Genomic DNA, 21,572 nt, shown 5'->3' on the forward strand with positions numbered 1-21,572 from the left:
ATGATAAAACAATTGTGTTGTAACCTTAAATATAAACTGTCATGACAAATATGACATCTGCCCTATATGTATTTATACATATACTGTACATGATTTGGCAGATCATGTGGATGCCTGTGATTTGTCATGACACTCATTGGGAACCTCTATTCTCATTCACCAACTGAAAATTGTTATTTATTGGATGAACAGTTGAAAAGTGCAATTGTAAGGTTTTGCTCATATTTGGGTGAACAGTTATTACATTATGCAGCCTTACTTATCATACCATTTCTGAAGATATAGACAGTATACTAAATAGAGCACTGTTTCCTCATTACATTTTTAATTCAGTAGTTTGGCTTATCATTTCTGTTCAAAGTCCCATGTTTTGTTCTTGCATACAAAGAAGAGTCTGCCTAAGAAGCAGTGGTCCTAATTTATTCTGAATGGTGTTTAAGCAGAAAGAACTACCTCTTTATCCTCTTTATCCTCCAATTCAGCAGTGGTCTGAATATATGGAAAATTAGAGAGAGAAAGAGAAAAAGAGTGAGAGAGAAGGAGCTAGAACAGATAGGGAGGGAAAGAACCTGCTAATGAAATATTTGCAATTCAGGTTTCTGCACTGTATTTGGAAATGCTGTGCCAGGTATGAATCATAGTTCCAGTCCTCCAGCCATCCGTAAAACACGGTCTACAATTTCCCAGCACTTTTCAAACTCTATTCATCAGATTGGTCTTTTTTTTCTCCTTCTGCAAATTTGGAGAAAGGTGTGCATTACACAGAGAAGTGCATGTTGTGAGGTTCACTTTCTCAAATGTAGTCATAAAGCCAACTTGCTTTTTGCAAGATAAATTATCTTTAATGATAAACATTTATAAACCAGTGCAGACATGAAAATCTTGTGCGGATGAACGTCTTTGCTGTTGGTCTTAGGAATAGCGAGCTCTGTGGGGAGGAGTAGGCCACAGTTGCAGTTAATTATAGTCATCTTTTTGTGCCACAGTAAACATTTAGCTGTTGCAAATATGCTGAAGTAAGGCATTTATTATTGTAAGCTTCCTGTGTGTTGTTTTCATAGTGGAGTCAATAAAAGGCAGCTTTATTATTTAACATGTGCACTGCCTTAAGCAATAGGTGTAGGGGAAAGAGAGACCACCCAGATTTGTGTGTGTGTGTGTGTGTGTGTGTGTGTACACAAAAGCAGCCTGTGGAATACATAAACAGACATCATATGCATGAAGCTGTGTATAACATAACTAAGGTCTGCGTTTTTTCACGATTAACTGCAGTCAGCTCATGAAGATCTTATCATAATGGTTTAAATAAAATTTACTTCCAGCCCAAAGTTTGGTAAAAGTGTGAGAGTTATTATAGCCTGGAGCACTATATGTGAACTTTGGCTCATAAGATTAATATAATTCTGTCATAGACATGTCATGGATGATGTTATATGATGGAATTAGTTCTCATAGCAGCTTACATTCAGTGATATAAACGTCATATTAGCGTGACTCATTATTGTCTAAATAGATGTCATAGTGTTGCATATACTACATGTAGGGAAATAAGGGATACATCATCTCTGACCTAATAATGAATATCACCTGACATACCCTATTTCTCAAAAAAGGTTCTATCATGACTGTATTATTATGAAGTCTACAGCAGCATCATAAACAGTGTGTCATATTTGTCATAATATATAAACCAACTATTATTGCTGATTTGTAGCATGTGAGACAACAGCCAGCAAAGTCTCACAAAAATGACAGAAAGGGGTAAGAAAAGGCAATGAAGCATCCATTTATTTTCAGCAAACCATATCTCATTATTCCCGTGACTGCATACAACAGAGGCTATGCACATGTTTTCTTCCTCATAACTGTAAGAGTAGCTCATTTTTATTTATCTAACTTTTTATAGTTCCAAACATATCGGTGGGCTACCATTATGGCAATACATGTGATTGTTGCTATAGTTACATCTCTATGGGTGTTTTCTTGCTCTGTTCTTGTTGCTTTTGATTAAAATATGTAACCACATATGAAATATGTGAAATATGAATAGGGGTCTAGCCTAAAATGCTTTTTATGCTTGTTGCCATGGTTACATTCCAATATGGTTACAGGAGCATTGATTTAGCGTGACAGTTGTGTTATTTATCACACAATGACCACTTGGCTGGTCATACGGTCCAAATTATCATGTGACTGACACCATTCAGTAATTACATTTTAGCCAAACAGACTGAGACTGACTAGTGGGACGAAAGATGATGTAACACCACAGATGCACTTAATTAAGCTGCCATCCAATCATCTTTAGTGTTTTTACGTATCAGTTAAGTAGTTATGCAACAATTTGCATATAAATGAATTCAATTTGCCGATGTTGCTGAAGTGGTGGTAACAGGTGGCTAATTGAATTCTTCCCTATCATTTAGTAATTTATGCTTTTCTTAAAAATTCTTCACACCACAAAATATGTAAAAGTGTCTCTCTAAAGTGGTCTAGGTCTTTTTGTTGGGAAAAAAACCAAGAAGAGGTTGAAGAGTTGTTGCGAGTGCTAGAGCTTGGTTACCCCTGATCTGTCTAATGCTAAGCATCCATGTCACTTCTCTCTTTCTCTCTCTCTCTTTCTCTCTCTCTCTCTCTCTCTCTCTCTCTCTCTCTCTGGTTTCAGGGACACCCTGCATCACTGAGGCTCCAGATTGAGGCGGAAGGCAAACAGCTGCTGCTCATTCTGCAGAAAAATGAGTAAGCCTCCATCCTTCTCTCTCTCTCTCTCTCTCTCTCTCTCACTTGCTCGCTCTCCCCACTTGTTACAAGAGGAGCTTTTTCTGGAACACAAATTGGTGACAGATGCATGTGAGGTCCAACTTGTCCTCTAATCTCTAATAGTGAATACAAAAAACACCCTCCTCCTCACACCACTCATTTCGCCTTCATTTTTGTGATTGCTACCTGGTACAAAAGCTTCATAAACCAGACATCCTGAAAACACAGTCCTGAAGATCACTATTCTTTATCTTGTGTTGTGCATTCTATAATGTGTGGTCTCTTCAGATACTCAGAAACTAAATAAATAAATAATGTCCTAGCCTTGCATACAAGCTTAACATTACATTTCATTCTCATAACTCAGATGAACTTTTGAGAACTTGACGGCATCTTTTATCCAAGTCTGCTTCATGGAAGTACACACACTTCACTGCAAACTGACGCTCAGAGATGCTCTGGGGCTTCTTCTTCTCCAAGCTCTCTGAACAGAAATGTCTTTCTGTCTCACTAACAGTTAGTCAGTTTTCATTAAATGCAGTAATGAAATACCTCAGCTATGCTCATATGGCTTACCTTGGATGAATTTTATTTGAGACCAGCTAATATGATTTTATATTTACCGGCTTTTCCATGTCAGTGAATTCCCCACAAAACCAGAGACAATGTTCCGGTTGTCCTCACATGTCAGTGGGGCTGCATATTTTTATTTCATTGTTATTGTCATTAGTATAAAATGAAGAAGCAGTTGATAAAATGTTAGTAGGTTTATTGATTAACTTCCATTGACTGTTGGCTAAAAAACTTTACCACAGCACTGTGAAATTCTTGAATCTGATTGGTCAGAAGTTGTTGATTAATTTTCTATAGCAGCAGCTCTGACAGTAATTCTGGCTGCAAGGCAAATCACATGTTTATATTATTACGTTCATTCTCATACATTACTGTTTCTATAGTAACAGCTAATTCACAGAGACTTACACTCCACATAATATAAGTCTAATAATAGACAAAACGTGTGACAAACCATGTTATTCAAAAATGAAAAACATATAATGGTTGACAGGGTGAAGTTTTCTGTAAGGAGACATTTTTTTAACATCTATGGAAGGAGTCTCCAGTGTCAGTGCTTAGTAATTGTGTAAGTTTTTCAACACAGTATATTGTGGACTTGACAAGCTTAGTTTCTTTTTGTCTTATTAATTTCGAGAAAAAGAAAAAAAGACTTATGGCTTATGAAGGAATGACTGTTTAGAGCTACTATAATGTAAAACATAGCAGGATCTAATTTGTTTCATGGACATTCACACAACATTAAAGATTAAATTAAATAACTATAAACAGATAAAAAAAGTGTGACATCATGATTTAATATAATTCTTTAAATAAATACACATTGGAAAATTGCTGTGGTGTAAGAGGAATAAAAGATGTACTAGAAAATAAAATTATAACCTGAGAGTATCAAAACTAATTCCGCTTCGTTTTGGGCCTCATCACACCACCCCTTTGTTGATTATTTTTCTATAACTGCTGTGTTTTATTCCCTATTTAACACACTATAAGGCCATGGTATTTTAGTTTCTAGTTGGACTAGGAAGTGGAAAGTTGTCAACTGCCAGAGAGACACTGTGGGTCCTTTGAGCTACTAGGAATGTTATCCTCTCTCAATTATAGCTCACCCTGGATAAAGGTTTTGGCCAAATGAAAATAGAAGAAAAATATCAGCTTCAGTTTTCAGATATTAAAAAAGAAACAGTGATTTTCATGCATTTTTTTCTGGGACTTTGCCCCTGGGCCAACTGGCTTCATTAGGCATCTTTATACAGAATTTGGTCAAGCATAAGATGGCTGGCCTCCAAAAGATACTTTACAAAAATGCCAACCAGACAGTGGTTTAGCACAGAGATGACATACATCCAGAACCTTTTTAGCTTATGGTGTCCAGTAACATGAAAAACAGAATCTGATCTGATGTGTGAAAGGCTGTGCTGTAATTCGTCATGAACATTATGCATCTTGCACTGAAGAAGATTTGACTTGCTTCAGCCTAATTGGTGTCTCTTTTCAAAAGAGTGACCTCTGGAAAAAAAAAAAAAAACATCTGAACATTTGCACTGACAGATTCCTGCCCGGGGCTTTGAAAGTAGCACAACAGAACCTAATTACAGAATACTGCACATGAAAGTGCGTGAAATTCAGTGTGTGTGTGTGTTTGTGATGACAGCCAGATGCTTGTGAAGCTCATTTTGGGTTGGAGTACCTAACCTGCAGAGTCAGAGAGACCTTGAGTGAGAATGTTAAAGTGTGGACCTGATAATGAGTCATTATGGGAGTAAGAGGTCATGATGGGAGTTGAAGAACTGGAGAGTGGGGTGTCTGAGAATGCACTCTTTTAGACATGTGAAATCAGACTCGGCTGGGGGAATAATGGGAAAGTGTGTCTTATTATTCAGTGCGCTCTGGAAAAGTCAGTGGAAGGATTATAGTCTATGGTTTAAATCCCTTTTTATGCAGGCAGTACATTAAAACTGCTTATGAAATCTATATAAAACTACATTTAAATGGATTTCTTTTTATCCCAGCATGGCAAGATCAAACAAATTAATAAGTTAGCTCACGTTGTTATTCATACTCCAGATATTCTTGAATCAGACATTGGCAGACAATTATCGTACACACTACAGTATTCAACAGCACAAAGGTGCCTCTGTGTGTGTGTGTGTGTGTGTGTGTGTGTGTGTGTGTAGTGAAGGTTCTGGATGATCATTTTAATTACACTGGGCTGAGTGTAATGTGTCATCAGACTGTAGAAGTGAGACAGAGTTTGAATCATTGCAAAGAAAATAAACACAACCACAGTCTTTTGTGCTGTCCTCTGTACACTACACAAAGAATACAAATGATTTCTTCCAATTATTCCAATTATTTAATTAGCAGATGAGTCAGGTGTCTGGAGCTAAACTTTTTAGGGTTGGAGATTCACTGAGATTTACAAAATGACTGAAGTCTCAAGACTAAGACTAAAAGTATGCGTATGTGAGAAAAACTTGATAAGATCTACAAAATAAAAAAAAAAGCATGGAAGTTGATTTACTGACTGGATATATGGAGTATTGCATGTGTTGTCATTTCTGGTGTGTTTGCCCTACTGAATATGAAATTTGAGGCATTTCTACTTAAGAGAACAAAATACAGGGTGGTGTTAATGCAAATCAATTCATTTTGCTCCCACAGTATGATTTACTGCAGCCAGAACAGCAATTGTAGGTGCAAATCAGTCCAACTGAAAAGCAGGTGTCAAGTTTATATTTTAAACTGGGTTTTGAGAAAGAACTTTTAGCACATATAAAGAAACACATTTTAATATTGCTTCCTTCAGCTATGTTCCACATTTCATCATTCATGCTATACATTTTTATAAATCTCATCCAGCACACCCACTCTCTGCACACACAGTTTATCAGGTAATTTTCTACATGACATTTGCATAGTTTATAGAGCAAGCTTAGGAGGCAATAGACTGGTTTAACCAGGACCAACTGTTTGAAGACTGATTATACAAGTTAAATTTAGTTTTAAAAAACCCTGCAAATACCCCAGGCCATTGTGAATAAATTTTTGAGTGAAAAAAATGCTGTAGTAGAAATGCAGTTAATTACATAACATATATAATGAAAAATTACATAATTTTCATTAAATTGGATAATTGTTTCTGCAGTTGTTTTGTATATAGGTCAGTTTTCTTGGCAGCACTGTGCACCCTCTTCTGCATCCATGAGTTCACAGACACCCACGATTGGCTAGTGTTGGCATGACTGACAGGAAAGAGACTGTATGTGGGATTTGAACTTGTGATCTATTGCACCACTTGGGAGCATTCCTCCACTATTTTTGTGGGTGTCACAAAGTCCCTCTTTCAGCATGTTGTGCGATCTCCTGCTTGCACTAGTTTGTTGTTTTCCATATGCTTTTGTTTTGATTCTAATCTTGTCTCTGCCCCTGTCCTGTCATTGGTTGGTTGCCATATTGCATGCATATGTTACCCTGTTTTGTCTTAGTAGCTTGGCAAAGTCTTGCCAATTTTATCATGCATTCATGTTGTTAAGTCTAAGCTGTGATTCCCTGGTGCCTTATTTTCTAGTTCAGTGTATAGTATTTCCAGTGTGTAGTATTTTCTCCATCTTATGAGTAGGATTATCCTAGTTCATTCCTGTCTGTCTGTGTCTTGAACCCTGCTATTTTCTTTGACTAAAATTTTTGGATTTGCCCTAATAAAATTAAATAAGATGAGTTTTCACAGTTGTGTCCTGCCTTTGCTAACTGGACATTACAGTGGTCAATGTGAAACAAAAGTCAGCATTTTTATTTGAGATATAAAGTCTAGAGAGTGATCATTTTTAGGTGTGATTGTGTTTTTTATTTTTAATCTTTTGACCCTGGTAGGTTGTACAACAGCCAATCAGAACGTCTGATTCAGAAGTATGCAAAATTCAGACTCCGGTACGAGCATCACAGTTAATCAGTGTTCCAACTAACATGAGGAACCCATTCAGAGCTCAGTTTCTCATAAGCAACTTACTCACAAATCCTTGTTGTAAGGCTTAATAGGTTGAATGTATAATATGTAGTATATAGTGTATATTATATACTGGTTGTAAATGCAGTTGTTTTTCTGCCACTACAGCATGTGACACTGTGGAAGAAAAACCTAGAGCTAAGCAGAATAGGGGTGAAAGGGCATTGAGTGTATTGGCAGAGAGCCCTGTTTGGCCTGATCAAGCCCAGTTGTTCAAACATGACTAAAAATTGCGAAAAGAGGTGAAAAAACATCTATTGATAAATGGAATTATGAAAAGTGAAAGCAGTGATTTGTTTTGTAACCTCTCCAATTTCAACCCAGCAATAGATCCTGCTAACATAAAGACAGTGTTTTCTGTAGAATCTGTGCACACAGTGGGAGGTGAGGGACACAAACCTGGTCTGTGTCAAACTGCATTACTGCCAATTTTGAAGGACAAGAGCTTAGCAAATAGAGCTCTCCTTTCTATTTGTATACCACTCTTTGAGGCCACCCAGGATTTCACTTATGCATCATTAAAGTTTTCATGCAGTTTAGAAGCATTTTTAGGATTTGAAGAAATTGTAGGTGTTGAATAGAATTGTTTCTCTGCTTCTCCTGGCAGTGTATAAAGAAAATTATATATCACCAGCTTTATTATACGAGTTCATGTGTCCTATTTCACATAGAAGAATTTATGATTGCTTTTTTTTATTTGCGTAAACAGATAAGATTGATCTTATGAGAATTTCATATAAGGAATTTGAAGGAGCAATTGTATTTTGTCAAATTTCCTACAAATCAAGTCGTGAAAAAGGGTATGAACGCTGACTGGTCCCTAACCCTAACCTTAACCTATGTGACCTTAACCTGTGTAAGACAGAGTTGTGTAAACTGTTACGATTTTGTGAGTGCATGACCATGTTGGGACAGAAAAAACATTGCAGGACATGTGAAAGCAATGTGAACAAGACAACAATTCAAAGCATAAGTAATATATATATTTAAAAAAATGTTTTTCGTTGATATTTCCTCTGAGAGAATCCAAATCCTGCCCAGAAAATATGGATTGGAACCAAAACAAATTTAAATACAGTCAAGGTTAAATGTGAGTCTACATTCAATTAGAGGCTATTTAAATGTAAACATTTAAAGTGAAATCATTATTTTCACTATTATTAACTTATGTGTACATTTCTATGATAGAGTAATATCTTTGAAATCCAGGATTTGCTGTAAATTCATTCTTTTTCTCCCTGTCATGCATGAAAGCTGCATGACAATTATGCTTTCATTTTAATAAGCATTTCAATCTATGCGAACTGTGTCAGAGACACGTTAGAGGTGTGTAACACCTGAGCCTGCACATCACCCTGCCCTTGTTTTACTAATTTCTCATTTTGTCTTGTTTCTGATTCTGATTTTATGCTTTGTCTATTGTTCATGCTTCACTTTTTTAAGTATCCTTTGAAATCATACAGTCATACTGATATGTATATTTCTAATCATAATCAACAAACATGTCATGATCGTACAAGCTCTAGTGTCATAGAAAGGTGTTTGTACAGTAGGGATAATGGTACGGCAGTCATGGATAATTAAAAAAGCTGCTTATGCTCTGTCCTACTGTCTAATGCACATTATTACTGAGCTATTGAGCTGTGCTGTAATTATAGCTGGGCCAGCCTTAGCTCTCTCCAAACACAATGTTTTACTCATACAGTTGAACATTTGAGGGTTAGTTTGCAATGTGTTTTCTTCTTGGGATGCTACAATATTGACTGAAATCGATGTCTTTTTTGAGCTTTGATAGATGCTTCAGTGAGTTTAGTTGAAATAATAGGTTATTATGAACAATTTATCTCTCTGCAAAAAAAAAAAAAAATCCCACAAACACCACCATCATCATCAACAACAACAACCACAAAACAAAACGGGGGAAAAAACAAGGGATAGTGATTCAGGGCCATTTCCATGGCAACCTTAGGCCCTCTTGGGAGTAAGTGAGGAAGGGGAGATGTGGAGAGGAATGGATAGAGACAGACAGATAAAGAGAGGAGGGAGGGATGGAGGAGACAGTGCTTACGTAAGGTCCACCCCCTCAGTTTTGGATGGAGAAGGCTTGTTATTATCAAAGAGAAATGACAGTCAGGGAGAACTGTGTGCGTGTGTGTGTGTGTGTGTGTGTGTGTGTGCGCGCGTGCACGCCTGTGTGTGTAGGTCTAGCTCTCCCACAGCTCAACACCTTTGAGTGCTAACAACTTCACCACTTACCTGAGAGAGATAAAGAGGTCTCATAATCTCAGCTCAGGGACAGGGGCAATAAAGGGAGTAAGTGAAGGTCTGCTGGAAAGGTGAGATATAAGGGCATATGTTAAAAGCCTGGATGTTGGAGGCTGAATGGTTAGAAAATGTAAAACAGAGAGATAAGATGAGCGAGAGAGAGTGAAAGTCGAACTGGAAAAAGGACAGATAAGATACTTCCAGAATGTTCTCACAGACATGCAGCAGTGCTATAATGCAGATGCTGAAACATCACGAGTGTTTGCAGGGGTGTCTATCTTAAAGCCTGAGATATGTATATGTAAGAAATAAGATATGTAAGTCTGGAACATGTCTTGGGTTGGGCCTGGAGTTGAGTTAATGAGTCAGAGCCTAGCAGAAGCGAGTTTGCCTTTGCAAAATGCAGCATCATTAATCTACTTACTAGTATTAGTGTATATTTTGATAATGTATTCTCTATTTCCTCCACCCTCAATCTTTGACTGAACATGAGGCCATTGCACACTATGACAGGCAAAACATGAATTACTCTATGTTTTTCTGCAGCAGTTCATTATTTTAAAAATTGAAGCTTAATTTCATGGATGAATGTTTGGAATCACTGTTGAGTTTAAGCTCTTGAATGCAATTTACTGTGCTTCAAATTCAGGTCCAGTGACAGTGTTTTCTCTTATAGAGGTATTAAAAGAAAAACTCATTTTCAGAGCTTAGTTTTATTATCACGGACACGTTGTGTACATTGTCAGGATCTAACCAGATACGAATATATTATTTGAAATGAGCAGATAATGTGTTCTAAACAGATATGAATAAGGCACACTATTTTTTTCCTGGGTGGGACACAGTAAAAAAGCGAGTGGTCAGAAATGAAGCTTACGGGACCATGGACATGCAGTGCTGCACGACGCATTTACAGCATTCATTCATTCATCCTTAGTAACCGCTTCATCAGAGTTGCAATGGTTTGAATTAGGTTACAAGTTTATATTTTGGGAAATTGAACCAAGTAAATTTGTTAAAAAAAAAAAATCACTTACAGGAACAACAAAAAAAAAATAATAAAATAATAACCTTCCAGTTTAGGCCACACCCACTTCACATTTAAACCCAAATACAGATAGAGATATGAATATTTGGAGCTTGAAACATAAAACATATAAACATAGACAGACCCAGAGGTCTGCTTGTACCCTCATACCTCCAGGTTGAAGCACATGTGTGGTTGTAGAAAAGGCTGTCCACTTTTTTTTTTTTCATTAAAATGTGTAGAGATCTACATTTGTTGTCATTCTCCCTTATTTCCCTCAAGTCCTGTCTTCTCCTCTCCTCTCCATACTACCTGTCTTTAGTCAGCCTTCTGCCCATATTCTTACTATCATGTTGGCATTATGTCTGGTTAACCTTTCTCTGTCTCTCAGTCTGGATCAGGTTGGGCTTTGTCTGTCTTGTATTGTGTAGAATAATTTAAGGGCTTGTCTTGTCTGCATGAACAGGAATTGAAGGAATAGAAGAGCAGACTGCATGGTCTGTGGTGTTCTGTTCCTCCTCACCTGTCAGGTCAGATAAAAGGACTGAATGACCAGTAAAGGAATGGGCTGGCAGGAATAAAAGGCAAAAGGGCTTTTGAAAGGTTGCAGTTATTCAGCAGTGATTTAATAGAATGTACAACAACAATCATTCAACAAGCATTTATAATATAGTAGTATTGAATCATCAGATACATATTAGTATTGTCAGTGACAAAGACCATCTCTGGGTCTTTTACCCCAAATATCCTCGACTTACTAATCCCACTACTCACCATGATATCAACTCTGAACTATTCCATACTGTACGTATACAGAACATTTAACCATGTTTTATTTTTTTTACCAGTACTGTATGTATGCAGAACATTTCACCATGTATTAGTTTTTACCAGTACTGTATGTATGCAGAACATTTCACCATGTTTTATTTTACATAATTTTTATTCTACACCTTCCTGAATGCAGTTTTTTTCCAAATGAAAATACGGCCATTTTGACACACTTGTCTATTACCATTTTTCCCCTAGCTTTCATGCAATTCCTCATGATTTGCAGTGCTATGTAGATAGTAGTGTTCATTTCCAATAAACTGATGCTTTCACACATGAGCTAATGGTATTCTTTGATGATGTTCAATACCTGGAGTCCTAGGATCTCCCCTTGCCCTCTAATGTCACTTCTGATTGTTGTAATGCTACTTACGCTTAAATGAACATGAAGGTTGGATTGTAACAGTGAGTCTGATTTCTCTTTTCTCTTGCATACTTTGCCCTGGTAATTTTTTTGAACATCTAGGCTGACATTTCCTCTCCAGGGTGGAGAGAATAGTTCTAATCTTTCTTCGAGGATTTCAGCTCATGTGCTGGTGTTAAAAAATTATAAGACATTGACAGTTTGCTTTCAGCAAAGACCATTGCTTTTGGGGTTGTGAGGAAGCTTGAAGTATTATGTTTAAAATTCAGTTGTTTAATAAGCCCCTTGGGTCTATTGTACCTCATTGGGATCATCTGGGATTACAACCCTGGCAGATATTGCATTCAGTTTCAGGGAAAATTGTGTGCTTGTGGTTGAGGATCCATGTAGCAACAAAATAAACCTTGAAGTTATATAGTTATAATGTGGTTTGAAAAAGATCAAGTGCAATTCTCACAGCTGGCTAGATTGCAATGTAGGCATTAAAGCCTCTCTTTGCTGTAACCTTTTCAGCTTGCAACACAGCATGCATGAACAAGCTGTTTTTGATCTCTTCTGATCTCTGTTGTCCATGGTCTTTGCCTTTTATCTGGCTTAAGTAAGTCCCGGGTACACATCATTTATCCTCCCTAATATGTCTCCCTTTGAGATCTGTGGCACTATTATTTATAAGGAAAGGCTCTGTGATGAGAACCTTACTTATATATTTATACCACTGCATTGTCATTCATTAATTCATTTTCAGTAACCGCTGAATGTAGGCAATAAAGGTAAGACTTGTGGTGGCTCTGGAGACTATCCCAGGGAAACTGGGCATGAGGCAGAAATACACCCTGGATGGGATGCCAGTCCATCGCACGGCACCCTGTACACACATTCACACACTCATTCACATCTTGGGAAAATTTAGCTTAGCCACTCCTCCTACTGGCATGTCTTTGAACAGTGGGAGGAAACCAGAGACCCTGAAGGAAACCTACGTGGATATAAGAACATGCAAAACTTTACACAAGCATTAACCCGAGCTCAGGATTGAATCAGGGACCCTGGAGATATGAGATGGCAGCGCTACCCACTGTACAACTGTGCTGCCTGAAACTGGATTTTGAATAATGTAATATGTCCCCTCTAATAAGATCCATCTTGGCACCATGTCCTTGTGTCAGTTAGTGCTACTGTGTGGCTTGGGGTTCTGGTATGCACTGCTGTTGGTACGAATTTTTCTTGTGCAGCATCAAAAGATTTTGGCAGCAGGGTCCAGAATGGAGCAGTGGTCTAAGCATTCATCCCATCAGGAGTTTAAATACCAAGCATGACCTCTATCCTCAAGTCCAAGACAGCATAACTGGCCCTGCTGTCTGGGTTAGAGGGATGACATTTGTCTTTCCACTTTTGCTCAGAAAATATGTCTGTGATGTTGCATGAGCAGTTGTTGTGCAATAATGGACTTGCTTGTGGGCTAGAATTGGAAATAACTAAAATTAGGAGAAATAAGGGGTAAATATAAAAAAGACATAGGAAAGACATTGTGTATCTTTGCTGTTGGCTGGATCAGTGGTTTATGGTCAGTGATCAGATGAATTCTCTTGGCTATAGAGATATATCAAACTTGTGACAGGACAGACTGACATGTTCCTACTTTATCTCTGAGGACACTCTTGGGAAAAAAATGGTTGAAACTAGAAACCTGTACTGTTTGTCCTTGTTTTTCCCCTTTGGAAGCAGACAACCTTTACTGATAACTGCCTGGAAGAATATGCAACTTCTACTCTTCTGTGTGTACACTATCAATCCTGTAGCTTTTAGTTCCTGCAAAGACATGCATAGCTTGATTGGGATCATGGAACCTTCACAGTGAATAACAGCTCTTTGACATGCTCAAAAATATCTGTATCTGCCCATGTGATTTGTTTTCATTAGGACCTCAAATAGTTGCTGACCCACTGATGAGAGGTTAAAGAGTTACTTTCCTATCCAAAACCCCTCTGCAGCTCTGGGAGGTCCTCACATAGTGCACGCTGCCTGATTGCATCAACTTTGCTTAGGTTTAACCTCATACATGAGAGATCCTATGTCCAGTGAGGAAAAACTATCTCAGCTGGAGAACAGCTTGTTGAGCTTAGGTTTCTCCACATGTAGTGGAGATGTGTGTCATCTTTGCAGCTTGACTTCATAATCATCCTTTTAGTTTCATCTGTTTAATTGAAGTTTGTTAACGATCAAAAGTCCTTACAACTACTGTATGTGGTTGCAGATATTCTCATAGCATCTCATCATAAAATTCCAGGAGTTTATAAAGAATAAAAGTTTCTGCTTTTGCCAGAATACTGCTCTGTCTTTTGAAAACAGACATGTTCGCAGATGACATTCCCTTTTAGACAAAAGCATTAATCGAATTTCTGTGGTACTACTCTTTTTTGTTCCCATTCCATAGAAACAAAGATGAGCTAAAAATGTTCGCTGAATCGTGTCCCATTAGATAAATAAGGGAATGTTTCCTATTCAGCTATCCTGTGAGCTAATGAAAGGTTCACGACTGGGTTAAACTTTGACATATTCTATGTTTCTCTCACAAAATGGATAACTTCTGATATGATTTCAGATCAGTTTTATAAATGGAACGTCCAGTCAGAGGACTGTATTACACTTACTAAACTACCCATACAACAGGCAGCATTGTTTTTTTTCACTGGTAGACTTTATTACACTGCTATAACATAGTGGTGTTAGTGATGTATAACTGGTTCCTTATGTTTTATCCTTATATGACATTGGTTACCTGTGCAAGAAAATATGGATTACATGAGTATGTGCAGACTTGCCAAGTTCCCTTAGTCATTGGAGAGAACCAGGGATGAATAAGAAGAGCCAGCCCATAATTTCAGGCGTGACTTTTCCCGTACATATGGTGTGCATTGTGGACTGGTTTAGCAGATGGTGTGGTTTATCATGGACTGTTGTCATGTTTTATAAAAATGAGGTTTGTGTTTGTTGAGGTTCTTAATCTTCTTTCTTCTACATCTTCCAAAAACTTGAAAGTTAATGAACTGTTCTGCTGAAATTATCTGCAAGTATATATATCATCTGAATAGAAAACGTGGTGACAAGTAATGCTGAGTGTGTTTGAGTGCTCGCAATGTGAACGCAATATCAATATACTGTTTTTTTTTTTGTTTTTTTTTTTGTGTGTGTGTGTGTGTGTGTGTGTGTGTGTGTGTGGGTGGGTGTGTATGTAGACATCACTTATATTGTCAATACCTTCACAATGCTGACCAATATCTGATTGGATTTTTAAATATTTTTAAATAAAATATTTCAATTTTTGTAAATGTTTAAAAAGCATTATTCAGCTCATCATGTTTCTGGGATTTGATTTTCTACATTTACAACACATTATCAACTCCAAAATTTGTGGCACCATTCCAGTGAATAGGAAAAAAATGTATAAAAAGTACATTACACATAACGATACAATGTTCACACCATATTCTGTTCACACAGTGACTTATTTCTCAATGAGAGAAATAAGCCTAGCAATATAGCATATAGCATCTTGAACTGTTCTGTGGTGAGAAATGCTCAATCTCAATCTGTGATGAGAAGTGCAAGATCTCTTCAGTGTCTACAGCCTTGTTAGACATTACAGAAAGTGTCTCTTCAGGGGAGACTTCACCAAGTAGTAATAGGAGAGACAATAGTTTTGAAACCATTTTTGTAAGAAACTGTACTAAAATATGTTAGAAATGAGCTTTTACAATATAACTATACAGTATTTCCAAAGGCCAGCACTATGGTACACACATGTGCCACCTCACAGCTCCAGGGTCCCTGGTTCGATCTTAAGCTGTTCCCATATTCTCCCTGTGTCAGTGTGGGTTTCCTTTGGGTTCTCCGGTTTCCTGTCACCTCTCAAAAACATGCCAATATGTGGACTGGTGACTCTAAATTGCCTAAATTGAATTGTTTGAATGTGTGTGTGTATAGTGGCCCCATCCAGGGTGTGTTCCCATCTCAGATCCGGTATCCCTGTGATAGCCTCTGGACTCACTTCAACCTTTACCCTAGCGGAGATGAAGATAGCCTTGGGCTTGCTATTAATGCTCTTCTGCTTTTACAGTGTGTGTGTGTGTGTGTGTGTGTGTGTATGCATGCATGTTTTGGTGAGATGACTTTATGTTTCCCCAAAGTGTCTTCTTTCTTTCACTCTCTTGGCCAAATAAGATCATCCAGGTCAACCAGACATTGGCTGTTAGGGGGAAACATGACCTTCAAGATTCAAACGCCAACTATTCATGTTTTTTCATACTCTCCTTTTCATGTCAGGGGCATAAACAGTCAGAACAGCAGTTGTAATCATCCAAGAGAGACAGATAGCTTTTGGTTGTTTGTTAAACCATCTGATCTATGTTGTTGTCAGCTTCTGTGTTTCTCTCAGTGTTTATCTCCGTTCCATTGCTCATCCTGTCCTTACACTCACACACTGCCTGACCCCATTCAATGCATCCTGCTGTTTTATGAAGGTCCCTCTCAATTGACCTTTTACCTCTTCTTCACGGTGTCATTCTCTGGTGAACTAGTGCTGGAGGACAGCATTCTTCCCAGAGTGTTTATGGGGGATGTGGGAATCTGTCCAGCGCAGCAACCCATCTTGAAAAACAAAAGCAGATTAAGGAAGAGGGGAAAAATGGTTTGCATCTGTGTCGATTCACCAGCACAGCAGAAATCCCATTTCCCCTTGAATTGAAGATAGCATTGCTTTGGGATTTTATCAGCTGCTATTAAGTTTTATTCGTTAATTAAGTTTGGTGGGTTGAATTAAGGCAAAGAGTCAAGTGGTTGAAACTTTCAAATTGGGGATCAGGGAATAGGTTTAAATTGGGTTTGTGCATGTCTCCTCACTGATGGTCCACCCGGGCTCTACTACAGACCAAGATAACAAGAGCTTAGTCTCTATAATTAGTTGTCTTTCTCATACAGAAAGCAGATGTGTTGGCTCAGCCTCTGCTGTGGTTCCTGCTGTGAGTGTGAACCTGGCTTTGGCTGCTGAGTTCCCTGTCGTTCTGTAAATGGGAATCTGCCAGAGAGAGTTTTGAGCACAGTAATGAAAATTGAGCAGCCGCCAGGGGATAGACAGAGGGATGGGGGAAAAGATGAGTGAGTGTGGCTAAGTGTGACTGAAAATGATAGCAATCAGCATCTGACTTAGCTAATGGGATAAACATTATGATGCTATACAAATGCAGTGTTGTCATACATTATAATACTCCTGATTAAATGAGAGCTTCATGAAGGGAAAGACATTGAATTTGTGGTAGTGAAAAGCAAATTAATGCCATAGGAACTTCCATAAATGATGAGCAGTTAGTTTATGATGACATACAGCTACAAAATGTGCAAATAGACACATAGTACAAAGGTTTTTGGGCTTGTCTGTCTGGGGATCCTACAGGATCTATACAGAATCCTACAACAGGGTGTTTTACTGTTAGAGAAAGTTTCATGGAATCCCTTTAGGAAGCAAGGAACCGGTTTCGTCATGCTAGGAGGAAACTCATCACTCCAGGGTCAATCCTGAGATTGACATACCGTCTGTGTATTCTCCACTTGTCTGTGTGGGTTTCCTCTAGGGTCTCCAGTTTCTTCCCACCTCCCAAAAAACATGCCTTTGGGTGGATTGTCTATGCTAAATTATCCCTGGGTGTGAATATGTGTGTGATCCAGGGGTGTTGTCCCACCTCCAGATCCACCATCATGACCATCATGTTCATGATCTGTTATTAACCTCCTTACTGTTAGAGTTCTCTGTTTATATAGCAATTTCCCAAACATGAGCTCATTTTTTCATAAGTAAAGGTACAATTGCTAACCCCACCTTGAACCAATACAAATTAAGTCATACAAATTGTTAAGGATCTGCAAGTGTGAGACAATGTTAATTTTCCTCAAGTGATATCTGGAATTAGGGTTGATTTTTGGCTAGACTCAAACATATGACATACAAAATCTCAATTTCTAAAGTAGTCTAGTCTTAGCATTTGTGCAACATTTCTCATGTGTCATGGTTTGTTTATTGGCTGTAAAATGCTGGAACATCCTGGTGATGTTGGCAGGGCTGTAAGGCTGTTCTAGCCCTCGGTTGGGCGAGCCATAAAGGTCAGGACCAACAATAAACCTGTTTCTGACATCAACCAAAATCTAAATATATTTTTCTAAATATGTCTCTCATCATTTGCAAGAGTATTTTTCCATATTCTTCCTGTGCACAGTTGGATTACAGCTGGATGCTTTGGTTTATTTATTCACTTTCTAATTTGCTTTTTTTTTGAATGCTTCTTCTTTTGTGCCTCCTGGAAAGATTATTCTGGTAAAATCTTTCCTCTTAAAATCTTTCCTCATAAACTAATGAATCATTCCCTTGCCATGGATGCATGACTTGGAAAGTTTGAAAAGGCCTGGTTCCTATTTCAGACCTCAGATGAATCATATTGCTGAAGAGAAAACTTCTTTCTCCAACCATGTCATGCAGGGTTTTCCTCCATCCAGGGGAACGTGCAGTTTAATCAGCAGCAACCCCACGCACTATGAAGAAAATATTACAAACAGTGACTATTAGTAAATAAAGAAATTTGTACTCTGCCCTCATTTTTATTGCTTCATTAAGAAAGTAGCCAAGCAGACAGGTTTGCTTAAATGATAAGCCGCTCTCTTATTCTTGTGTTTGTTTTGCTCTAACAATAATGGACCTGGAGCTTGAAACATCTCAGCTCTCGTTTGGAGCTTCTTTCCAGAAATTTTGTATATATAAATTATAGAAATGATATCATTTTTTATAATTACTTAATTAATTATTTAGGACCAAAGACTACAAAAGTAATTTATGTGTACAGTGAAGCTTAAAGAACAGCTATAGGCAAGGGAATAAAAAAAAAAAAAATGATGAGCATAAATAGGTTAATAGCAAAAACATTAAAGCATTGCATTAAGAGCACAAGAGTCCCCTTCCTAAAAACACCCACTCAACACACACACAAACACATGTATGCACACACAAGGCCAGATCAAACATTTGGTGTTGTGAGACACAACGTCCTGAGCATTTGGTTTTCAGAAATAGCTTCCATTCTGACTTGTCTTTAGTCACCTCTTGTATGTTTGTAACTATTACACTCATGACAGGGCAAAAGGCTTTGACCAAATGTCTACAAAACTAGTGTGCAAGCAAGTTATTTTTAATTTGGTTTTGTATTTTGCATTTACAGTGTAGCGTTTTAGTAAAACCCTACGCACATACACCTGATATCACACTCAGATTACCCTGATCACTTGAGCAAATAAATCAAGTGTGTTGTGATACAGTTAGAGATTTTAACTGATTAAAATTGGTCAGTGTAAGTTTCTGTTATCAAACACTGTGAAGTCATAACTCATCATACATTAGACTAAGAGTACTGTACATTGCTGCAAATTAATGAGATATTTTGGTTAACCCTTAGAGGTCTGTGTACCATGAAAGCTCATGAAAGATCAACATACTGATTAATAATTTAGAAATTATTTGGCATAGAGACTTACTTTAATACTTTGCATCTTGTCACAGAGATCCGTAACTTAACCATAAAAAACTCACTATTGAAAATAATCTCATAGCTTTACAGTTTAGCAATAAATGTTTTTTTTTTTTTTTTGATATTTTGTTCAAATTTTACCAGGACTCTGCAAATGTTATATATTTTTATTTATATGCTATTTGATTTTTAAAGGCAGAATTAGCTCTACTACAAACAGCAGGTCCACAAGTTTCAAACCAGACCTTTTAACCAATCATTCTTGTTGATATTCAATCCCTACACTAATCATAACTCTGGTCAGGGTTGTGTGCGTCATCAACCTATCTGCGCTGAAGGAAATAATATAAAACACCACATGGGGATTTAAAATGAGGGCATTTTTATTAAAACTAATATTAAAAAGGCAGAAATGGGCATAGACCTATGAAGGTTAAACTAGACAGTAAATATTCTGTGTAGATTGTTGGCAAAAATCACTGCCTATTTACACACTTTTGGCCTATAATGTCTGTATATCTAGAGATCAGTGTGCAGATTTCAATATGCAATTATATATTATGTATAGACAGGATATAAACAGTGTTGTGTAATGCGATGAATAGTGTCTTGTGTACAAAGCATTTTCTCACCATCCTCCCACCATGATTATGGTTCAAATCAGCACGGAAACAAAGACTTTCCAATACTTCAGAGGCAGCTTTTAAGATTTCTCTTACCTGTTTTTCCACTGGAGAAGTTGTGTGAAATGTAGAAGATGCAACAATGAGTTTACTTTAATAAATACAGTTGAAATTGAGATGGTTAATGAGGTGCGACCTGGTACTGAATCACTGTCCACCCTGCTGTTCAGACAACCCAAGCCAAATTAAATATTTAGAGAGGAGGACACATCTAGACACACATACTTGCACACAGGGTCTCTTTCATTCATAGAAGAGAGTAGCAGTCCCATGGGCCAAAGAAAAGAAACAAGAGGAAGTTCTCCTTTGGCCAAACACAAGGGAGCCAATTACCGTAGGATGATGGTGCACTTTGAGGAAATCCGGCTGTTGGTTTCTTAACCAAGTAATTATGTGGCTTAGAGCTTAGATAATACTATGACAATCTCAGTCATTGTAATTGTTCTAGTTATCTCTATTGTGTGTCATTTGTAAAAATCAGACATTAGCATCTGTCTGATAATGTGAAAATATTCTTCAGATTATCTAGACTTGCATATGTAATCTACATGATGGAACCAAAGTGAAACATAGACACTGAGTGTTTACATACACACTACTGTAATGAGCATTGCCTGATTGTGAGAATGAACAGATATTTTAAGTGGTCATGCAAACAGTGTCTTTCTGTTTTATACATCTGCTCAAGTGTGCAAACAAAACCGGAGAGAAAAAAAGCACTGCCTTGGAGGCAGCAAACAGCAATGACTTAACAGCTTCAAGAAGTCAGCATCATGTGCATTTCACAATCATTCAAACAAATGAAATGACTCCATGTAAACAATTTAGCAGGAAGGCTGAATTTTAAGTCATTCCTTTCTTATTTTTTGGATTAATATTTGAAGGTTGTAAAGATACATCATATACTTAGAATGAAAACTGATTACTGGAAGACTCATGCACAGTTAAAGTTTTCCAGTTATTTGACTGACTGCATGTACATGCATTGATCAGACTATCAAAATCTGTTTTTTTTTTTTTTTGGTTATTTTTTAAATGCAAATGTACTGATTGAGTCAGTTTATAAGCAGATAAATTTTGCCACAAATATTAGGATAATTTTTTTTATGTAAACGATTTTCCCATCTTCGTAAAAATCCACCAATCCTTTAATGCCGGGTTTGACAGACTGTGTCATTGTGTGTGCTGTCATGTGGAACTGAAAGTGCACTGATTTAGTGGACAGACACCAAATGAGCAAGCATGAACTGCCACAGCACACTCAATAGGTCTGCACTGAAAGTGACACATGCATCTGTCAACACCAAAAGTTAGGACAGTGGAAGCACAACAGCGTTAGTTTAGATCTAGTTGAGTCAGATTGTGCAGATTGTGTGTGAATATTAAAAATGATAACATTAAGTGCTAGTTATATTAGTATTCAGTATAAGTTATAAGTATAAGTATAAGTTCATTCAGTAGCTGTTACCATATTTTTCACTTGGGGTCATACTGACTT

The 21,572-nt window shown here is 37.5% G+C and overlaps 1 protein-coding gene across 1 annotated transcript in view; it reads left to right on the plus strand.

Annotated features, from left to right (window-relative positions):
• The window catches only part of LOC113527774 (disintegrin and metalloproteinase domain-containing protein 12), a 100,180-nt gene that overhangs the window by 18,363 nt on the left and 60,245 nt on the right, over nucleotides 1–21,572 (plus strand). The window contains exon 3 of the mRNA XM_026915906.3: nucleotides 2,666–2,739. Coding sequence (XP_026771707.1) covers nucleotides 2,666–2,739 — 74 coding nt within the window. The remainder of the gene's footprint in view (nucleotides 1–2,665; nucleotides 2,740–21,572) is intronic.

This window comes from Pangasianodon hypophthalmus, chromosome 12 (assembly GCF_027358585.1).
Source record: "Pangasianodon hypophthalmus isolate fPanHyp1 chromosome 12, fPanHyp1.pri, whole genome shotgun sequence".
Taxonomy (NCBI): domain Eukaryota; kingdom Metazoa; phylum Chordata; class Actinopteri; order Siluriformes; family Pangasiidae; genus Pangasianodon; species Pangasianodon hypophthalmus.